This window comes from Rhineura floridana, chromosome 3 (assembly GCF_030035675.1).
Source record: "Rhineura floridana isolate rRhiFlo1 chromosome 3, rRhiFlo1.hap2, whole genome shotgun sequence".
NCBI classification, from domain to species: domain Eukaryota; kingdom Metazoa; phylum Chordata; class Lepidosauria; order Squamata; family Rhineuridae; genus Rhineura; species Rhineura floridana.
In genome coordinates this window covers 8,959,823-8,981,448 of record NC_084482.1, presented here as the reverse complement: position 1 = coordinate 8,981,448, position 21,626 = coordinate 8,959,823, and the positions used below count along the sequence as shown (strand labels likewise).

At 46.7% G+C, this 21,626-nt stretch overlaps 1 protein-coding gene across 4 annotated transcripts in view; it reads left to right on the top strand.

Annotated features, from left to right (window-relative positions):
* GRIPAP1 (GRIP1 associated protein 1) overlaps nucleotides 1-21,626 on the top strand; it is a 57,886-nt gene that overhangs the window by 19,997 nt on the left and 16,263 nt on the right. For 2 of the 4 annotated variants that reach the window (XM_061614266.1, XM_061614265.1), the window contains 11 exons: nucleotides 836-928; nucleotides 3,684-3,818; nucleotides 4,753-4,848; nucleotides 5,874-6,086; nucleotides 7,079-7,192; nucleotides 7,408-7,485; nucleotides 8,331-8,426; nucleotides 9,312-9,368; nucleotides 10,606-10,705; nucleotides 19,772-19,899; nucleotides 20,879-21,007. In XM_061614266.1, the coding sequence (XP_061470250.1) occupies nucleotides 836-928; nucleotides 3,684-3,818; nucleotides 4,753-4,848; nucleotides 5,874-6,086; nucleotides 7,079-7,192; nucleotides 7,408-7,485; nucleotides 8,331-8,426; nucleotides 9,312-9,368; nucleotides 10,606-10,705; nucleotides 19,772-19,899; nucleotides 20,879-21,007 (1,239 nt within the window). The remainder of the gene's footprint in view (nucleotides 1-835; nucleotides 929-3,683; nucleotides 3,819-4,752; nucleotides 4,849-5,873; nucleotides 6,087-7,078; nucleotides 7,193-7,407; nucleotides 7,486-8,330; nucleotides 8,427-9,311; nucleotides 9,369-10,605; nucleotides 10,706-19,771; nucleotides 19,900-20,878; nucleotides 21,008-21,626) is intronic. The other 2 variants (XM_061614268.1, XM_061614267.1) reach the window with 1 other exon arrangement.

Sequence of the window (21,626 nt, the reverse complement as noted above, 5' to 3'; positions counted from 1 at the left end):
TGTTGCTGAACCATGAGAAAACCAGAAAATAATGGAAGTGAATTATCTGTTACAAGCCAGGGTCCTCACACACACACTCATCCTCCCCCCCCCCCCGCAGATTAACCTCTGTGATTTAGGCCCGCAAACTATGGGAGTTTCAAAATGTTTGTATAGCAAGGAGCCCCAGCTAAGCAGAGCAAGTGAGCCAAGCTAAAGAGAGGGGAAATTCCATCCAGGTACTATCCAGCATGATATACTGGAATATTTGGAGGAGGGGGGGGGAACCAAAGCAATATGATTATATGCTGCATGTGGAAGTGCTGGTTTTAACCTATAAAGCCTTACACGGCTTGGGACCACAATACCTGATGGAACGCCTCTCCCAATACGAACCCACCCGTACACTACGGTCAACATCTTTCTTCTGGACCCCTTCATCTGAAGAGCCTTCACATTCAAGGACTCTTTTGCTTCCTGTTTTATTTTTCACATTTCTTTTCTTAGGTCTGTCTTCCCCTCCTCCCCACTTAATTTGCATTTCTCAGCTCTTCTCCTTTTTCTAAAAATGTCTTGTGCTTATCTTGAGTCTTGTGTGTTGTCTACATAACTGTGTATATGAAACATGTTTTATTTTGTTGGTCTTCTTTAAAATTTGCAATTCACGTTGATTTCCAAGCCAAAGAAACCTGCTTTTCCATTTTTTTTAAAGAAAAGCCTTAGTGCAATGCTGCTACTTGTTCTGCTCTGTATTTTTAATCCTTTCTCCTTTTTTCTCCTGCTTCGGTCCCTCCTTCTCTTTTTCTCTTTCTCTGATTCTTTTCCTTTGCCCACCCTTTACCTCATTGGGGATCAGGTGGCTTGCCAAAGTGCGGAGAGCCAGGAGCAGGTTGAAACCATTCTGACTGAGAACGATGCTCTGAGAACCAATCTGGCAGCGTTAGAACAGGTACCAAGGGCCTTTGTGGGTGCAAAGTGCTCAGGAGGGCAGCAGTGGGTGGCGGCTGAATCCAGGATGGTAAAAACGAAGGCTGTATCTACTGGTGGTTTGTGTGTATGTGTGTGTGTGTGATATTTTCAACTCAAGAACTGAAGAGCCAGCAACATTGGCTCTTGACTAATTTCCATTTAAGCCAAGATGGAGGCAAAGGGCTGTTTATCCCACCCCAACCCCTCTGGTAGTGTGAACAACAGTGGAGGCTTTAGTAATGCCTTTTCTTTAGGGCCAGCTCACACCACTCCTTGTTGTGTCTTGGCTTGTGTCTTGTGGTTTTTGGGAAGGGGGGTTCCCATTACATGGGCATAAGAGCCCTTCTGCAGCTGTCAAAGTGCAAGAGCTATTTTGTTTTGTTGAAAGTGCTTTGCAGGTAATTGCAAAGTCCGCATTTTTAGTGGCACAAAAACTGTTATGGTGGACAAATATCCAATGTGTCTCAATACTCAGAGGAGCCAGTCTGGAATTCCTACTTAACTTTTTTGGAAATTTGCATTTTTGCAATGGGTGCATTATCAAAAATTGCCCATACATACATATACATATATATATTTAAATGAAATTATTATTAGTTGCCTCATACCCAACGGTCTCTAGGCAGCTTACAACGGATTTAAAAACAATGTAAAAGATTTGATTTTAAAAACATACATTATAAAAACTTTAAACCCAAACAAAAAGGAATAACTGAAAAGCATATACCTTTTTTTTCTGGTGCTGGAAATTCTGCCACAGTCAGCCCAGATTAAATAGCTGTACAATTCTGTGTGTTAGAATGTAGAATAACTCTAGATATTCTGTATTCTATATTGAAAATAAAAAGCATGAAGTGGCAAAAAAATCAAAGAATCCTGTGGTACCTAAAAAACTTTTCATGTGGCATGCAGTTTATTTATTTATTTATTGCACTTGTATACCACCCCATAGCCGAAGCTCTCTGGGCGGTTTACAGCAATCAAAAACATTAAAACAAATATACAATTTAAAACACATATTTTAAAAACAATTTAAAACACAATTTTAAAACAATATAAAAACAATTTAAAACACATGCTAAAATGCCTGGGAGAAGAGGAAAGTCTTGACCTGGCACCGAAAAGATAACAGTGTTAGCGCCAGGCGTACCTCATCAGGGAAATCATTCCATAATTTGGGGGCCACCACTGAGAAGGCCCTCTCCCTTGTTGCCACCCTCCAAGCTTCCCTTGGAGTAGGCACCTGGAGGAGGGCCTTTGATCTTGACCGTAGTGTACGGGTGGGTTCGTATCAGGAGAGGAGTTCCATCAGGTATTGTGGTCCCAAGCCATGTAAGGCTTTATAGGTCAAAACCAGCACCTTGAATTGAGCTCAGAAACATACAGGCAGTCAATGCAAGCGGGCCAGAATCAGGTTTATATGTTCGGACCATCTGGTCCCTGTTACCAATCTGGCCGCTGCATTTTGCACAAGCTGCAGTTTCCGAACCGTCTTCAAAAGGCAGCCCCACGTAGAGTGCATTGCAGTAATCTAATTTGAGGTTACCAGAGCATGGACCATTGAAGCCAGGTTATCCCTGTCCAGATAGGGACGTAGTTGGGCCACCAACCGAAAGAAGGCACTCCGTGCCACCGACGCTACCTGAGCCTCAAGTGACAGAGATGGTTCTAGGAGAACCCCCAAGCTACGAACCTGCTCCTTCAGGGGGAGTGCAACCCCATCCAGAACAGGTTGGACATCCACCATCTGGTCAGAAGAACCACCCACTAGCAGCATCTCAGTCTTGTCTGGCTTGAGCCTCAGTTTATTAGCCCTCATCCAGTCCATTGTCGCAGCCAGGCACCGGTTCAGCACATTGACAGCCTCACCTGAAGAAGATGAAAAGGAGAAATAGAGCTGCGTGTCATCAGCATACTGATGGCAACGCACTCCAAAGCTCCGGATGACCGCACCCAACGGTTTCATGTAGATGTTGAACAGCATGGGGGACAGAACTGACCCATGCGGAACCCCATACTGGAGAGTCCAGTTGCATCGGTGGAAGCCTAATTTGGCTTGGTGCAACTGCAATGTTCCCAAATCTCTAATCATGCTTAAGAGATTAGGAATGGACATGCAGACTCATGTACTCTCTCTCCCCAGCTCATCCATTCTTGAATATAAATTCTCCCTGGTCCCTGACCTTTCCATGCCTGCCTTAACTATGGTTTAATGAACAGGTCTACATCCACCTTTAACTATGGTTAATGCACATCAGAGTTCCTGTTCTCACCAGGATTTCCAACTGGTTTGTAAACACTGGTTAGGAGGGAACTATAGCAGATGTGAGGAGCCTTTGGCCCTCCAAATGTTGCTGAATTGCAGCTCCCATCAGCCCCAGCAAGCATGGCTAATGGCCGGGGTTAAGGGAGTTGTCATTCAGCAACATCTAGATGGCCAAAGGTTACTCACACCTGCTCTAGTGTTGTTCTTGTCTAGGTGTGGTCAAAGACGGGGGGTATTATGACTGCATAGGGCTACAGTTGGATGCATTGCTCACACTCGTAACTCCCAGCATATAGGACAAGGAAAGAGCTTTTTGTGAGGCTTAAAGGTAAAGATAAAGGATGGGGAGCCTGTTGCTGTCCAGATCCCAGAATACCAAACATGGCTTGAGTAGGCGTAGAGTCTACACAGCATCCTGTGATTTCTTCAAATGGCCCTGATCCTTTTCACTCTCTCTTTTGTACTGTAGATCCAGACATCCAAGACTCAAGAGATGAATCTGCTGCGAGATCAAGTGGCAGCCTTGGGGGCAGAGCTGCAACAATGTCAGAGCGAGAAGGAGGCACTGGCTGCCCAGCGGGAAGACCTCAACACTCAGCTGCAGGTAGGCCAAAGTGCTGTCAATTCACACAGGCCTCGCAAGAGGCCTCTAGGGCAGTCTGCTCCCAGGGGGTGCTGCTGCTGCGTGCAGGGGGTCACTTTGCATAGCCAGGAAAGGAAGAAGGAGGCACTTCTCGGCACACTGTGTTTCCTTCTCCCTGCCACCCTTGGGACACAGCATGCAAAATGGCAAATCTCAGGACATTCACTGTTCACATCCCCAGTGGCAGCGAGAAGGTAAAAAATCTCTGGCATGAGCTCCTACTTTACTGCCCAGAAGTTTCTCTCTCTGATTTCTTCATTTTCGATACCCCTTTTCTCCACTACCTTTCTCATCTAATCCCTTTACAGCCCCCCCTTCTATTTTTCTCCTAATCGTCCCTTTCCCTTCCTTCCTTGCAAATAATTCTTTGGGTGCATTGTCAATAATCTATCTATACCCCTCTTCACTTTTCCTTCTATTCCAGAGGAAACATTTATTGTTTTGGTCCTGAACCCCTCCCCCCTGTCACACACAACTATTTCTAACCGGCAGGTCCAAAATGTGGCTCAAGTTTATTGAGGGTTCACTTAAGAAAAATCAGTTCAGCTGCAGTTGCCCAGGTTGGGAAAAAGCCACCCTTTTATCACTCTTGACTGTGAGCACAAAAGGGTGTTTAAAGTACTTAGCACACACAGAGAGTGTGGTGGGGGGCAATGAGCATTCATGCAGCTGATCTCAGTAGTTCTAATAGCTCTGTAAGATGGGTCAAGTGTGTTACGAGATGGCTGTTCTCAGTGATGCACTCTTGGGTGTTTCTGGCCCCTCTGTCGGAGGCGTAAGAGGTTCTGTGACATAATTGGGTTGCCGGACAAAGAACTTGCCACTGTTTGCGGGGGATGGTGTATCCTTGTCCTCCATGACAGCTCTTTTAAGCCATCTTAATTTTCTCCCTTAGGAGTCGCTCCGGGCTAATACTCGTCTCCTGGAGCAGCTTCAAGAGCTTGGGCAGGAGAAAGAGAGATTGTTACAAGACCTTGATGAAACCAGGAAGGTAAGTAGTGAGTGTGCATAGAGGGGGTGGGGGAGGCAGAGATTTAATCTTTTGGAGATTCCAGTTTGCCTGAAGAAAATCACCACTTCTCTTTGGACAGTGGTTACACTGAGACGTTATGGTAAACCATGGTGTAGTATAGAGCAGAGCCCAAGATTTGCGTACTGCTTCCTCTTCCCCTCGTCCTCCAGGATTTCTAAACATGACCTCACGTTTGTAGGCAAAACTTCGATTGCTGTTATGTCTGAACATGGCATGCTGTGGTTTGCTCATGGCTTGTTCACCCTTCAGCCGGGATCCCAAGCCACAGCTTGGTTTGAATTTAAAAACAAACAGGAGATCAGTTCCAGAAATCCCCAGGCATATGATGGATAGCAGGAGGGAGCATGTGAGCCTGCGGCTCAGCTCTCCTCCTGCATGGAACACTAGACAATAGTTTCGCACTGTTTCTTGATACAGTCAGTGTATTCTCTGTCAAAAACAAAACAGAACTTGGATCCCCCCCCCACAAGCATTTTGAAAGCTGATGGCTAAAGGGAGCGAAGGACAAGGGAGAATGGGGATTGGATGGCTACTTAGGGCGAGGAATAGTTGCTGTGGAAACTTGAAGGATACTAAAGTGGTACCTGCTGACTAATTGAAGCCTGCTTAGATCTGCCTGGTTCCCAGGCTTTTTCTAAAAACTGTCCACTTACTTACAGATTTCTGTCTACAGCCATGAGGGCTAGAATCTCCCATGTTCTTGTGTTTGCCTTTTGAAAAGCTGAGGTTTTGGGGTTCAAACTATGCACTTGTAATCTGTACATCCCAGGCTAAACATTTCTCCCCTCACAAAACACTGAGGTACAACTATAAGAGAGAGGACTTGCTTGTCCCCAGCTTTAAGAGCTGAATTTCATGAACCAGACTGCTTGGTTCTACACCAGAGCTGTGGGGAGGAGTGGGGGATTTTTGTGCTGGGTTCCTTAATGTCAGGATTACAGCAGGTCGTGGTGTGATTCCTTTAACCTGTGTCCGCTTTCCAGACGGCGGAGAAGCGCAAGGCCATGCTAGATGAGATGGCCATTGAGACACTCCAGGAAAAGGGGCACCATAAGGAAGAGCTTGGCAACCTCCGTCTGCAGCACGAGAAAGAGGTGCTAGCTGTGCGGGCGCGCTATGAGCGGGAGCTGCGGGAGCTACACGAGCATAAAAAAAGGCAGGAAGATGAGCTGCGTGGCCAGCTTAAAGAGGAGAAGGTATTAGTCAAGGAATTGGGAGCCTACGCCTGGTCTTCCCATGAAGACACACACGTTCAAGCCTTAAGGACTGGAAATTTCATCTTTTTTCAATGAGAGCTGAAGTTTCCAGGATGCTAAAATTCTGTGTCTTCAATCTGCTGAATTTCAGAAGCATTGGCCTACCACGTAGTGCAGTTGTGATGAGAGGAAACACACAGTAAAGGCTGTGCAATCCTTCGCATACTTTCAGATCATGCTAGCTGCCTCCTAGGTTCTGTTTCATGCTAGTGTCAATTTCTGGAAAATGAAGCTTTGGGGGCAGAGCTTTGCAGGTAGGAGGGTCCAGGGCACAGGCTTAGCTTTCACCCCATCAGCATCCCTGGATACACCCCTCTCTTTTTTCCCATACATGTGAGTAAAGGACAAAGTAAATGGCATTACCCAAGGATGCTGTTGCAACAGGAGCAAAACTTGCAGCCGGTTCCCCTGCAGGGGGCGTAATGCTATACAGTAGGGCCCCACTCATACGGCGGGTTACATTCTGGACCCCCGCCGAAAAGCAAAAACCACTGAAAAGTGGAACTCATTGAATAGTATGGTGTGCAACGCCCGAAAACCGCCGTAAAAGCGGAACAAGTGGCGTATGAGTGGGGCTTCAGTCTAATTGCGTCTAATTGAGACCGCCACATTAGCGAAGCACCATAAAGCGAAGTGCCGTAAAGCGGGGCCCTACTGTACATAGAATACACAGACCTATGGCCTCCCCACCGCCGCCATCCCATGTCCCTGCCACATACATCCTTTCTTTCACCCCTTTCCCTGCTTACCTGTGATGGGCACTTTGTTAGTAAATGATAACTAGTAAAGAGAGTTCAGTTCCTTCCTCTACAGCACCCTGTAGTGGGGGAGAAGTCCTTAAAGACCCGGTGCCTGTTTTCTGCACAAACCTTTGGGTTGTTGTATTTCCTGTGTGTAATGCCTGCATCTCTTTCCTTTCTCTGGCGCTTCAGGCTCGTAACCAGGAATTGGAGTCCATGCAGCAAACCGTAGAGGAGTTGCACCTACAAATTCAGTCCATGGACGGCACCAAGGGCTGGTTCGAGCGGCGGCTTAAAGAGGCGGAGGTGACTGTCAGGAGGAGGAGCATGCAAAATTAACATCCCACCCGTTGTGCAAAATCTCAGATTGTGTTCCCTATCCTACTGGGTCCCACTTTCCCTTTAGAGATGACCCACAGAGCAGAACTGACGTAACCTCTTGAAGGGCCAGCAGGGCCCCATGTGCATGGTCCCCTTCTAGCCTTGCTCCAAGGATCTGATCATTTCTCCCTCTTTTGCAGGACCTGATAGAAAAGCACCAGCAAGAACACACAGAGGCCATGCGAGTCTGTAAGGAGCAGCATGTGGCTGACTTGCAGGTATGGGGAGTGGGATTTATTTTGGATTTTGCAGATCAGGAGGAGTGGCAGTGATCTATTCTGAGTTGCTCCCAACGTGTCACTGGGTGGGAGACTTTGGAACTCAGAGGATATGCCTTGTCTGCTTCTGCTCTCCAGTGGTTGGCAGCCATTGTGGGTTAATTTGTCTGTAGGGAGGCTGACATATGGAATGTCCCTGCTTTGGGCTAATAGTTTGGTGTGATGACAGAACTGGACCCTAAAGCTCAGTTGTGCAGATGACCAAAGCACCTCCCCAGTGCAGTTTTATTATTTTATCCATCCATCCAAAATATGTTTATGCTGCACTTCATCTCATAATGGATCCCAGGGCAGTTTACAATAACAAGAACAAAACCAAATGTAAAATAAACCAGCCTAAAACAGAGCAGCAGAGAAAAGATCAGAAGCCATACTTAAAAATGCTTGGGTGAATAAACATTTTTTGCCTGGCACCTAAAAGATAACGGTTGGTACTGGCCGGAGACGAGCATTTGCTGGGAAGTGAAGCGGTGGTGGCAGGGTTCTGTGTGTGCTTAACCCTTTCTCTGCTTGCCACTTTTCCTCTGTATCCCCCCCCCCAGGTTTTGAAATATGCTTGCTAGTCAAGTGGGGGGGGGAGATTGGAGATGCAGATGAAGGGTTAAACATGCACCCCTTTTTTGCTGCCTCTCCCCTGCAAATGCCCCTCCCCCATCAGCTACTGGCATTTTCCCAGCAACAAACGTAGGATTGGAAAAATCCCATATTTGCCACCAAATGTGTAGTTCTGACTTTAGCTGCCCTTATTTCCTCCCCCCCCTACTTTTGGGGTTTCTCCTCTGTAGCTAAAGGATAAAGAGGTAGAAGCAATCAAGGAGAAGTTACGAGAGATTGAAAGAGCCAAGGATGATCACTTGGACACAATCAGCCAGCTGAAACAGGTGTGTATGTGCTGCTGCCTGCCAGCTTCCCCCAAGAGCTGGTGGTTGGCAGCATGAGGTTCCTAGGTCCACCTGTTCCCTTTCCTCATGCCAGGATGGCCCATCTGCTGGATTGTGCCTCTTTCTCCAGTGCTCTTGCAGTGTCTGGCATACACCAGCAGGTGGCACTGTCCCTCCCCAATTCATGTACCCAGATCTGGATGTTTGCAGTTCCTTCCCAGAGAGTCAAGACGCTGGTGCTACTCCTTGTCTGGTGCTCCAGGTGGAAAGCAACCGGTGCTGCGTTTTGAGTGTAGCAGAGCTGCTTTGAGTCTCTTGGATCCTGCTCAAGATGCCTCCCCAGTCTGTGTATCCTAGTTTAGACCAGGTTACTGTGCCCCCTGATTGCAAAATAGAACAATAGGAAAGTGAAAGTAGGAATGGACTTTGGGTTGTTGGTGGGTGGTGAATGGGTCCAGAGGATTTGGAAGTGAGGGTCATGAGCAGGTATAGAGAAGTGTGAAGATTCTAAAAATTTTAACTGGAAGTTTTATGCGGAGTATTGGTGCATTTTAGTGCATACTGCCTTTTGTAAAATGACATTTCTAGTCCAACATGATTCTCTTTTTAAAGCAAAAAGAGCACTGGTATTTTTCAGGAAATTGAAGGTAGACTCCGGATTCCACAACTTGCCGCCCAATTATGCTCCACACAATCATTATCCCTGAATAATAAAAATTCTACCTTCAAAGGGTGGTGGTTCTGAGGATGAGGAGACAGGAGAATTGTCAAGCTTTTTTTATATATATAATCACCCTCCAAGTATGCTAGAAACATGAATTGGCACCTCTGGCCCTAGCGGAGTTGCAAAGGGGTGTGTTTGTGACAGCCTTGTCTCCCTGGCAGGAGGTGAAGGACACAGTAGACGGGCAGCGGATCCTAGAGAAGAAAGGCAACGCAGCGGTGAGCTGGGGAATTCTGGGGGGGGGATTAGGGGGGGTAAAGGTGAGACCTCCATTCATCTAACCCTTTGAACCCAGGCTGCCATTCCTCTTTGCTCTAGCCATGAACTTCCCTCTGGGCTTTTTTAAATATGAGGACCAGGGCAATCTTTTGCCAAGGACATATGCAGTTGGGGGTTGCTGGTGGCCTTGAAGGCAAAGAGCTCCATTCCCCACTTCTGCTAAAACAGAATGTCAGGAGCAGCAAGCGTTTCTGTTGCACCCCAGCAATTGTGCATTGGAATGTGCTCTTTGCAGTTCCCAGTGGGGGACCATGGTTGAGGTCCTTGAAAACAGGAGAAGGGGCTGCTATGAATTCTGAAGGCACGCAGCTGTGTTCCCCTGATGGTCCCTCTGCTGAACCTGGGGGCTGAAGTGCCTGAAACTCTTGAGTTGCTGCTGCTGCTGCTGCTGCTGTGACAGCCCCCTTGCCTCATGCTGAGCTGTCTCGTCCATATCCTCTTGTCTGCCTGCCTTGCTTGTCTCCTCGTTTCAGATGGTTATCTAAGCAACCAGACGAAAAGAGACTGGATTGCAGAGGGCAGATTGCAAGAGTCGCGGTTTTCCCCGAAGCTGGGATTGCAGCCACAATCCCCTTTTTATGGACAGCTTTCATGTGCTGTGATGCTTCTTTCCCCTTGCACTGAGAAATTAGTTTCACTGCTCAGATGCTGAGCTGTCCCAAGACTTTGCCAGATTCTGATCAGAGGGTCCCTGTGGTCTCCAACTAATGCCTCCGTTGGAAGGGTTCAAAGATGCCTGGAAGTTGAACCTTCTGCCCTTTAATTGCAGAGGTGTATTTGGTCAGAGGGTTCCCATTGAAGCTAGATTGGCCCTTCTTCCAATGGTGCAGCCATAGAGATGGGGGGGGTGAGGAGAGAATGTTATTTTCCCACCTCCCATTATTTATGTCATGGTCCTGGCACTCAAATGTCAACTTTCAAATTGGAGCTAGAAAGTGAGGTTTGTGTGAAACGCTTTGACTTTTTTTCTTATGGGGCGGATGGTTGGGGCCCCACGCTGGTGAGAGAGAGGTATTCTGCACGTGCTTAACAGTAGGCTTTTTTTTTTTTTTACATTGTTACATTTGCCTGTTCAGGGCTGAGTTCTGGCATTGTGAACAGGTTGTGGGACTAAGCCTTGGTGACGCCTGCTTCCTTCTCTGATTTCTCCTGCACCTTCTTCCCCCTCCCCAACAGCTGAAGGACCTCAAGCGGCAGCTCCACCTAGAACGGAAGCGAGCGGACAAGCTCCAGGAGCGGCTCCAAGAAATCTTGACAAATAGCAAGAGCCGGACAGGTGAGAGGCGACTCCAGGGATCATAGGAAGCTGCCTTATACCAAGTCAGACCACTGGTCCATCTAGCTCAGTACTGTCCATACTGACTGGCAGTGGCTCTCCTGGGTTTCAAGCAGGGAGTCTCTCCCAGCCCTACCTGGAGATGCTGCCAGGGATTGAACCTGGGACCTGCTGCAGGCAAGGCAGACGCTCTGCCCCCGAGTTATGGCCCCCTCCCCTCCATTGGGCATTGAGATCAGGAAGATGGCATGGCATGGAAGGAGCAGGGGGTGGGTGGATTATATCCATTTTGGGTTCCTTTACCTGGGATACAGATGCCGAAGTATAAAATATGCATGTGGTGGATCAGTAGTGAAGGGCACGTGCATTTTAAAAATAGCTGGGTAGGAAAGGAATAATTGCAGCACCACCTGTGTTTTAAAGCAACTATATTTACAGCAGGGGCAGGAAACTTTTTCAGCCAGAAAAGTCAGGCCGCATTCCAGTGGTGGGCAGGACCAGAGGCAAAAGTGGGAAGGGCAACAAATGTATATTTTACCTTTGTAGAGCAGGCTGTTTTCTACACATGCTCATTCACCCCTCTCCATCCTCCATCTAGACAAGGAGGAGTCATTATTGGAGTCAAAGGACACGATCCAGCCAGGCAAAAGCACACAGGGTGCAAAACAAGGCAAAGTGAGAAGTGTAGCTTGGGGAGAGTTCCAAGGGCCAGATGAAGAAGTCTGGAGGGCTGTATTCAGCTCCCAGGCCTTTAGTTTCCCACCCCTGATTTGCAGGCATGTGTTCTTGTCAATTGACAGCACACGTGGAAACTGGCGGCTTGTCCCCAAGTACACAGCCATGTGAGAAGCCGCCTTGAGGGTGAGCTTATATGGATCAGGGAAGGAGTTAGTGACTTCAAATTGCTTTTCCTCTTCAGCAGTCCTTCTCCAGGGACCCCTTCGCATAGAACTACTAAGATGATAATCAGGGCTGTGTGGACAAAAAAGAAAAAGAAAAAACTTGCTCCTGGGAAACCTAACATCTACTCTAAGAAAAAACTGAATTCTTCAGTCTGTATAAATCATGCACTCCAAATTGATCTGCATAATTGATTTTGCAGCAGCTGCTGTTTCAAATAATTCCAGTTTTAGTACACATAGAGAGGAAGTCAAGAATTGCATGTAGAGCCACGAAGCCCTGTCTGCTGACCAATAGAAATATTATTCAGCCACCTCTCTCTGCTTTTCAGCTTGACCCAGCTATTGCTCACCCTTTTAGGAGTCTGCATTTGTAGCTGAAAGGACCAGAAACCTGCTTATGTTAAAAAAGAAAAGTTAAAAAAACTGATATTCTCACAGAGAGCTAAATGCTGCACCTTATACCAAATTATGCTTCATGGCACCACCAGCACCCCAGTCCCTGTGGAATCACAGCATATGTGTTCAGCCCTGAGGATTAATTTTGCTGCACATAATATCCCTGTGCCTTTAATCTCACGCGCACACTGAAAATACACCCTGGGAAGGGGAGCCAGTGATGGCTCTTTCTTTTCTTTTTTCTTTTCTTTTTTGGTGAGGTTTAAAAATGGTAAATAGTAGTCATTTAAAAATGTCACAGTTTTTAGTAGAGACATCATGTGGGTCTTCAGCCTTTAGATTTCTGGTGAATGTTCTAGATTTGGCTCTTGAGGGCTCACTCAAGATGTGGGCTGGTGTGGCTTATAGCCCCCACTAAGGGAGAGGGGCTGTGATTGGTGATTCCAAGATGAGAGACTGGATTCTTGCCAGGCCTGTTCGAGACACCACTCGCACACCCTCAGTGCCAGATAACGTACACTTGAATCCTATGCTTGGAATAAATGAAGCATTTGAGCAAATGTATTTCTAGAAATTTATTAAGAACTTGCTCAGGCAGCAGCTTTCAAAGCTCCTGGCTCAGCACTGTTGCCAGCATGAGTAGTATTCCTAAGGGAAAAAACAGGCCCTTCTTCCCAACCCCGGACACTGCTGCAGTAGGGAGTCAGCTGCCCAGCTTGCGTAGTGGTCAGTCCGACACCTGGCCACATCAGCTGCGTGGTCCAGAGAGGGGAGAGGGAGCTGTGCCAGGTGGAGGTGTCCTGCAGGTGCATAAGCATTAAACCAGCTGATCTCTTAAATGAGCCATCTGGTCGAGTCCTCCCTCTGAGAGGGAGGATACTGGGAATGTATCTGGCTGTGAGATTTGTGTCTGGCTATGCTGCACCATGACAGTCTGTAAGTGTGTGTGTAGGAGGGGTGGTTTGGGGCAGAGTTGGGCTGTCTGAGGTCACAGTCGGAGGCAAGCTGGTCTCCGTGAAGGGAACAGGTGACATCTGTGAGGACTGCAAAGGAAAGAGGAAGGGAGAAGAAATCGAAAAGCTGCTTCTTAAGAGTAGCAACAGGAAAGCTGGAGAATGTTGTCAGGACACAGTGAGAAGAGAACTGTCTGAAAATGTTCCCTTTTCTGGGGGAAGAGTGAGAATTTCCCTCTGGGTGTTCATTGCTGCAGGTGAAATAGATCAGATTTTTTTAAACTGCAATGGAAGCCTTTCCGTGTGGGTTGAGCCCTCAGCTTATGTGAAGGGCCTTATTTCAAAGACCAAATGAATAGCCCTGTTTGACAGAGCTTTTAGGGCCACAGAACAACTACCACCTTCCAGTGCAGAAGTGAGTTCCTTGTAAGTGTGCAATCGTGCCTGAAAGCAGCCCTTGGCATTAACTAGAGTCTAGGGTCTGCTAGCCCTGGCCTCAGGGGTCCCTGTTTCTTTTATACATTCCGCCTCTACCCGTCGGTAATGTAAGAAGTAATACTGGCCTATCTCCGATGGCAGTAATCAAATTAGTACAACAGTCTATATGAAGTGTTTTCCGAGCATGTAGGAAGTGTCCCATCAACTCCTAAAGCCATGCTTTAGAAACCAGATCTCTCAACCTCCCCTCTGCATGTCCTAATCTGCTAAACTCTCTCACTTTGCTAGAGGACAAAATCGTGATACCTGATTTTCAACCTAGCCAATCACCTCCTGTGATCCATTCATCTCCCAGGAGCACTGAATTTCCCCATTTCTACGGCAGTCTTTTGTGTTTCCTGGGCCATAGACACAAGATCATACTCTTGTTCCCAGCCGTAATTTACAGGCACTGCAGAGATCTTTCCTCCATCCACAGACGTGCGTTGAAAGGGCTGTAGGGGCAATCCTTTTACTGTCCGCTAGTTTTGAAGGCAACAGAGCAGTGGGAAAGTATTTAAAGAGGTAGTTCATCCATGCTTAAAAAAATATTTTTAATTTTGCATCCTGGTTTTCGCTGCTTCTCCGCTCCCAGGTATGGCTGGGAAAAGGGAGTGTCAGATTTTGCTGCTGGAGCAGCAACCTGCAGAGGACACTGTCTTTGTCCACACACACACACCTCTCTTCAAAGCAGGCCTTGAAATGTGTGTTGTTCTTTCCCTGGGACCCAGGAGGCACTGTCATTTGCCCCCTGGCAAATTGCTTGGCAGAGATGCCTTTTATCTTGCTCCTTTGATCTAATGTGCCCTGGAGTGTAAAGGGACTTCCATCGCCTTCTGAATTCATCCTTTTGTGTGTGTGTGTGTGTATGTGTTTCCAGGGCAGTCTGCACAAAAGAGTCCTTCTCCCTCCACAGCTTTCTCCCAGCATGGAGTTTTGCTGAAAAGACATAATCTGCTGAATCCCCTCTTTTTTCCTCTCTCTCTCTCTCTCTCTCCCCCTCTCCTCCTCTCCCCTCCTCTCAACAAAGGCCGAGTGACCTCCAACTCGGCTTGCTCCTTTGAAAAAATAAAGGAAAAAAGAAAAGAAAAGCTGGGCTTAAAGAGGAAGAGAGTCACAGGACAGGATTGAAAGGCATCATCATTGGTCCAGAGGAGGTTGGCGCTTGAGTTAACAGGTGGATCTGAAAGGAGATTTGGCACGTGCTGGGTCCGGTAGGTGCCTGTCTTTGGCAGCTCCCAGCACTGAAGGGGTCTCTTGTTTTCACAGCCAGATTAAAAATTAACCAGCTGGGCTAGGCAGCTGCAGCACTTGCTTGTAGGATTTCTCACTTCCTACGCACCCAGCACTCTCCCTCCGCAAAGCTCTCGGTGCCGTGCTCAACGGGCGGGCAGCACAAATGGCTAGAAATGCCATTTCTGGGCTCAGGGAACAGTCTGGGAACACAAGGTGCCGCAGAGTTTCTGTAGCAAAGTGCGGATGGACCCAATTGATAATCTGCCTAGGAGGCCACCTTGACCCCACACAAGAGCAGGAGATGCATAGAAGCTGTGTGTCTATCTGTCTGTGATTTTTTTAAAAAGGCCTCCTTTCTTTGACTGAAGCATGGCAGATAATGGTGGCTATCAGCTTACCATGTTGCTGCCAGGATCAGAGGCTGCCCTCTGCCTCTCTTTCCTTACTCCGTTGTTTTTGTAACCAGCCATAATTTTTGAGCATTTTTATTTTGAAAGTTGTCACACTTCAGTGTGACCCAAGAAACAGAATCCAGGGTGGAGCTATATAGATGCAGGGGCTGGGGTTATGTAAGCTGAAACAGGCTTGGTTCTCATTGAGTTCACAAGGGGCAGGGGGCACATTGAGTTTTAAGGTGCTCCATCAGCACTGGGATTTCTTCTTGTGTGACAGAACTTTCCTCCCCTCCCCCTTTGTATGCCCTGAATCTGTTCTAAGGGTTTCCCCAACCCTTCAGAGCAGATTGGGGGGGCACAGGGCTTGCGAGGGGCAAAGTCCTTGCGCTGATGGGACCAGTGAGTTGACTACTGCCCATTTAGCCTGCACCCCCTGTTGGTGGTATCCTTGAATGCATTCTTTTACTCTCTCCCATAAAAGCGAACAGTTGCCATTTTACTCCTGTTAGGGAAGTGACAATGGCTCAGTTGTAGAGCACATATCTTGCATGGAGGAGACCCCCAGGTTCAGTTCCTGGCAACTCCAGTTAAAGAGGATCAGTCAGGTAGCAAGTGATCAACCTCTGCCTATCGAGAGTAGACAGTACTGGGCTGAAGAATCCAACTTTAGGTTTCTTCTGATAAGGAGGCGAGTCAAGTGCAGCACTTGGAGAGTATTGTCTGTGTGTGAGTGTGTGGAGTACAGTGATGTATTGTAACCCACCCCCATACCAAAATGCCCATCATGAGGATAGGTGGGCTGTGTGCATGTATGTATGTAAACGCACACACACAGAGCCCACCCATCCTCATGATAGGTAGCTTGGTAATAAAAGCAACACTTAGCTTTTCTCTACTGTCTTAGAGTGTTCAAAGTGCTTCACTTACTTTATCTTGGCAGTGCTTACCGCTTCTGAGCCCCTGTGTTTTTGATGGCTTCTACAGGGGCTGAAGCTGCAAGAGATATGGCTCACCCTTAAGCTAACTAGCAAACTCATGGCCAGAGGTGAGAGTGAGGCCAAAGCAGTGCAGTTAGCCGCTATGTAAGGGAGAGTTGAGAACCTGTGTCAGCTGCTCTGCAGTTCCACATCTGTTTTTCTACAATAGGTATCGGGTTGGTTTCAGAGAATGTTATCTGTATTAGCTGTCACAGAGGGGGTGTACATACATATACACACACTGATCTTCTGCCTTTTCAATCCATGAGGGTCCACAAGCTGATCCATAGCAAAAGTAATCATGACAACTCAAAGCACTAAGTTAAGATGTATAAAAAGTTGCAACACAGAAGCAGCAATAACATAAAAATAAAATCCAACAACATTGTACCGCGTTATAACCCCAAATGCCCTCCATGAAAGCAGTGTTTTTACTTGTCATTTAAAGTCAAATGAGTGCTGTGGACCTCATAATCTCTGTGCACATGTTCAGAAGGCCCTGTTCCCATGTAGCCACCCACCACACTTCAGATGGCAAAGTAGAGCCTCTGATGGCGACTCAAGGGCCCAGACAAGTTCTGATGCAAGAATCGTAGAGCTGGAAAAGGCCTTGGAGGTCATCTAGTCCAACTCTCTGCTCAGTGCAGGTTATGTGATGCAGGACGCTAGTACAGCATCCCTGACAGGTGGCCACCCAGCCCCTGCTTAAATGCCCACCACCTCTAGAGGCAGTTCTACAGTCAAACAGCAATCCTCAAGATATTACGGTTGTCCTAGACCTTTTGAGGATTTAAATGTCAAAACCAACATTTTAATCAACTAGATCCCACTGAAGTTGACATGGAAGCAAAGTTACATGCTTTGAACATCTCACCCTCCATCTCTGTTTAATACTGTGGGAGCTGCTCCTTGGACTATAGTTTCGAAACACTCTTCAAAAATCACCCCCTCATGCAAAACTGGAAGGATAAACACCCACCATCTATTTCTCAGTGGTTTGAAGATCTCACTGCCCTTTCTGTATTTCAGTGTATAGTTTAAAACCTTCAATCTCATTTGAGTACCTACTTGAACATATGGACTGCCTATATTATGTGTTGAAGTCAAGATTAATAGAATATTTCTATTAATGTCAGCTGATGATCTTCTCTGTTATATTGGCAAAACTAAAACTTTTTTTAAAACAGTCATCTAATGTGGATGAGTGACAGTTGCCAGATTCTTTTTAACAATTTTGATTTTTAAACAACACCACACATTTCCATTGTATTCATTAATTCATAGCAGTCTTGCAGTTATTTCACTGAGCAGCACTCACTTTTTTTTAACGTCCGTAAAAATGATATTGGATGATTTGCCAATGCTGCCATCTCACATTAGGATAAATCTGTCTTCACTGTCAAATAATGCAGTAATGGTAGACAAGACTCTCTTGTGATACTAGTTAAGTAAGGTTAGACGAATTGGGATAGGGACCTGGGGACAGAGGAAAAACTATTATTTGCCTGTGGAGCCCCATTGAACAGATTATTTGGAACCCCTTTCACTTTGGGTACTACTTCCCTTTTAGAGGTTTCATTGCACTCAGCATTGCTAAAACCGCCCTTTAAAAAACAAAACAAAGGAAGCAAGCTCAGTTGTTTAGGGGGTCTGGTGAATGCACCAGATGGGCTGTACTGGAAGCTGCATTTGGCAATCTGCTGAGTAAAAAGTGTCCCTCATCTTTAGAGTTTCTCTCTCTCTGGTAGACTGTATGTGTTCTAAATCAGATTTGTATCCTGCCCTTTCTGTAATGAATTCAGGGTAGAGTGCAAAGTCCCCCTTATTTTACATCTTCATCACAATCCTGTGAGGTAGGTGAGACTGGGAGATCATGACTGGCCCAAAGTCATCCAGTGAGCATAAGAAATCTTAAGAACAACTCTTAGTTTCCTAGATTGGGGTGAACTAAATTCCGACCTGTGCAATTTTTGTGCAATTTTTGCTGAGATTCTGAGAGTATGCTGGACTAGGTGGATCTTCTGATCCAGCAAGGTGGTACTAACACTGTTCAACAGGAGTGTAGGTTTGGGATAACTTAATATAGGTTAGTTATGCTTTAACTGGGTTAGAGACCCTGAGTAAGCATGCTTCCTTTGTAAAATTTTAAATACTTTGATAAACTACAGGGCTTCAGGTTTAAAAAAGAAACAAGTAGACCACACTAGTGGACTAGTTGGCTGATCCTTGGCTAAGGTGTATTAGCTCTCAGTGCTTGGGCTTCATAGTGGATTTCAGCACTTGGGACAACTCCCTTGGGATGGAGAACCTGGTGCTCTCTAGATGTTGATGGACTCCAGCTCCCATCAGTCGCAGCCAGCATGACCAGTAAGTCGGGGATGATGGGTGCTGTAGTTCAGCAACATCTGGAGGGCCACATGTTTCCCATCCCTGCCTTAGGAGAAAGGGTGGGTGGGTGGGTGGATGGATGGATAGAACTAATAATATCTTGCACTATTTATCTTTTTTATATACGTACATACATTATACATACAGACATATGTACAGACATACACACACACAGAGTCACTTGGCAGGAGAGATTTCAGCTGAGACTGGCTGGTACATTGCAGCATAAGAGCAGACATAACACAGAAGCTTAAAGCTGAAAATTCAACACAAGCAAATGACTTCAGACCGAGCGCCAGGAATCTCCCACACGGCAAACAACTTGGTTTTGCAGACATAATTGCTGCTGTTCCAATAGTCGTGGCTGGAAAGTGGGCTTTTGGGGTGGGTTTCCTTAAATTCTCCTGCTAGCCTTTTCCATGGTTAAGAGTTAGGTTGACACCAATCTTTACCATGGCTGATGCTAACCAGGATTCATGTTCACCATGTTACAATAAGCGTTAGCCATGAATACCAGAATATGTGCGAGGGGGAAGGGGAGAGACCAGGCGAGCATGGAATCCAACAGCCTGCCCCTGCTGCCTTCTCTGTGGTTAATGGATTGGAAGTGTTTGCCTCTGCTAAGAACCTTGTGTATTTCTGATTATGTAAACAAGATCATTATTGTCTAGTTCCTCTAGGCCACTTGGGACTCCTGCATTTGCAGGGAGAATGTAGCTCCAAAGGAAAGGAGTTAGTTGGCTAGGGGAGATGTGAGAACAGGGATCAATTTAGGACAAGATTCAGCCTTGGAACTTGCATGCAAATGCTCAGGTAAATCCTGCTGTAGGTGGACAATTTCTCCCAGCCTATGCAACCATCTTCTTTTTCAAAATACTCCTCAGAATATGCTGGGAAATAGAATCTTCCTGGAAGTCATATCTCCCAAAGAGCTATCATAATCACCCAGCTATTTCATTGCAGCCAGGTATTTTCAAAGATTGAGGGGAGGGAGGGGGGAAGAGAAGAGCCATAATTAGTGTTTAATTGGAATTTGTTTGTGCCAACCCTGTTTGAGAACAAATACCAGCCTGTGATCTACTGTGTACATTTGTTACTATCTGGGGGGATGGATGGATGGACGGACGGATGAACAGACACATACACATATACATACACAGTCTGGCTGTTGAAGGTATTGCCTCTGAACATGTAGAGAGTGTTTATCCTGTGCCAGTAAGCTGCCCCAGCTAGTGGCCACACATCTCAGGGTTGCCGAACAGGGCCAGGGAGTGGGTGTGGCTTCCTAACAACCTTAGTCCCCAGAACCAGCATCCTTCTAACGTTGCTCTCTGCCTTCCAGGGATTGAGGATCTAGTCCTGGCAGACATCAGCTCACCGAGCAGGGCACAGACAGGAGACAGCAGCAGCATCTCGTCCTTTAGCTATCGTGAAATAATGAAAGAGGGATCTGTAGCCGGCAGTAACAAGGTGAGGCAAGAGGTTTGACTGTAGGTGCCGAGGGTGCTGGAGCTGTTGAAGGGGTGAGTTCTGACTTCATCACGTGGGTGAAACTTCACTTCCTGCAGGGTGAGTGGCCTTGCTTTAAATGGGGCTGGTGCTTGGCATTTCTCTTGAAGAAGAAGCATCTCTCCTCAAATGTTTAGTCAGCGCAAGACTTCCATTTGCTGGCAGTTTTCCTGTAGTGTCATTTAGAGAGGGTGTGCGAGAGATTTCTTTTCCCTATCTGCCTGGTCTTGTGGACCACACAAGAATTTCTTAGGATCACCTATATTTCTGGCCAGCTCATTGATTCTATGCATTATTGTTCATAAATGATCAACTGGGCCTATATGTACTAGGTGCACAAGCCAAGGAGAGTCCTTTTGTTTTTTTAAAAAATCTGTCTGTGTGTAAGAGAGAGACGGGGGGGGGGACTGTGATTTTTTGTCCTGCCTTTGATTAACATTTCTATTAAAAAGTTAACCACAACCTAGGTTTTGCATTTCCCCTTCGATATCATCTTGGAATACATCCAAGAGAGAATCTTCCCTCTTCCCACCCCCCCACCCCAACTATCCACCAAAGTCTCATCTGAAGATTGGAGAAAATGAGCTTCTATCAGAGAAGAACAAATAGCTAATCAGTCCCTCATTGGAAAATTGACCCAGGTGATAGACATGGGGTTCCCAATCCCATGCTATAGGCAGATGGAGATACTGTGGATCACTAGGAGCTAAATCGGTAATTTAGGGCCTATATCATTGTAGCTATTGTTCTTTAATTTTTATATGCAGTTCTGATGTACACAATTGTGTTAAAGTTACAAAGTGAGCCACCTTTAAGCATCTTTTAAAACAGGAGATAAATATTTTAAACTGCTTGGGGGAATTTGGAGTCCTCTCCAGTTGCTATGGGGAGGTAGGTAGGTCAAGACTGAAGTGGTGGCCACCACCTTCTCTGTTTGCAGTCGACCACAGGCAGCCCACAGTCACAGTCGCAACCCCCACGGCCAGCTGACCTCTCTGACGAAGAGATCTCTGAGCTATTCCAGCGTCTGGCAGAAGTTCAGCAGGAGAAGTGGCTGCTGGAGGAGAAGGTACTGAAACTGCAAGCTGGTTTGTGGAATGGCAGGCTAAGCTATTGTTTGGCACCTTATGGCTGGATGTCTGACGCAGTGGCCTGGGTACACACTCCCACAAGAGGGGGTATAGAGGATATTGGCAGAGATTGTTTCCTCTGATACTTGGGAGTGTTGCCTGTGCCTGGGGTGGGGAACCTTACAGGAAACCTTTTGAGGGGGTCAGATGCCAGTCTTGAGTGGTATTTGAGGGGAAAAGTGGCTGGATCAATGGGTGCAACTCTTAACTTTGTACATTCCAAAAGATACATTCCAGCCACGCATAGTCTGAGAGGTTTCTACACCCACATCCACCCCTCTCTATTCAGGCAAGCAGAAAGCATTACCACAGCCCAAGGACACATTTCCAGACAGACAGAAGCATTTGAAGAGGGTGTGGAGCAGAGCAGAGATGTGGCTGGGGGGGGGGGAGAAGACAAGAGAAGAACCTAGCCTAGCAAGAGTCCCAAGGGCCAGAAAGAGAGTCCTGGGGGGGCAACCATATTCAGCCCCCACCCCACATGCCCCAAGAAAGCTGGGGTTTCAGTCCCCAGGGGAACCTCTGTATAGCAGCAAGTTCTGAACCTTTGGAGATATT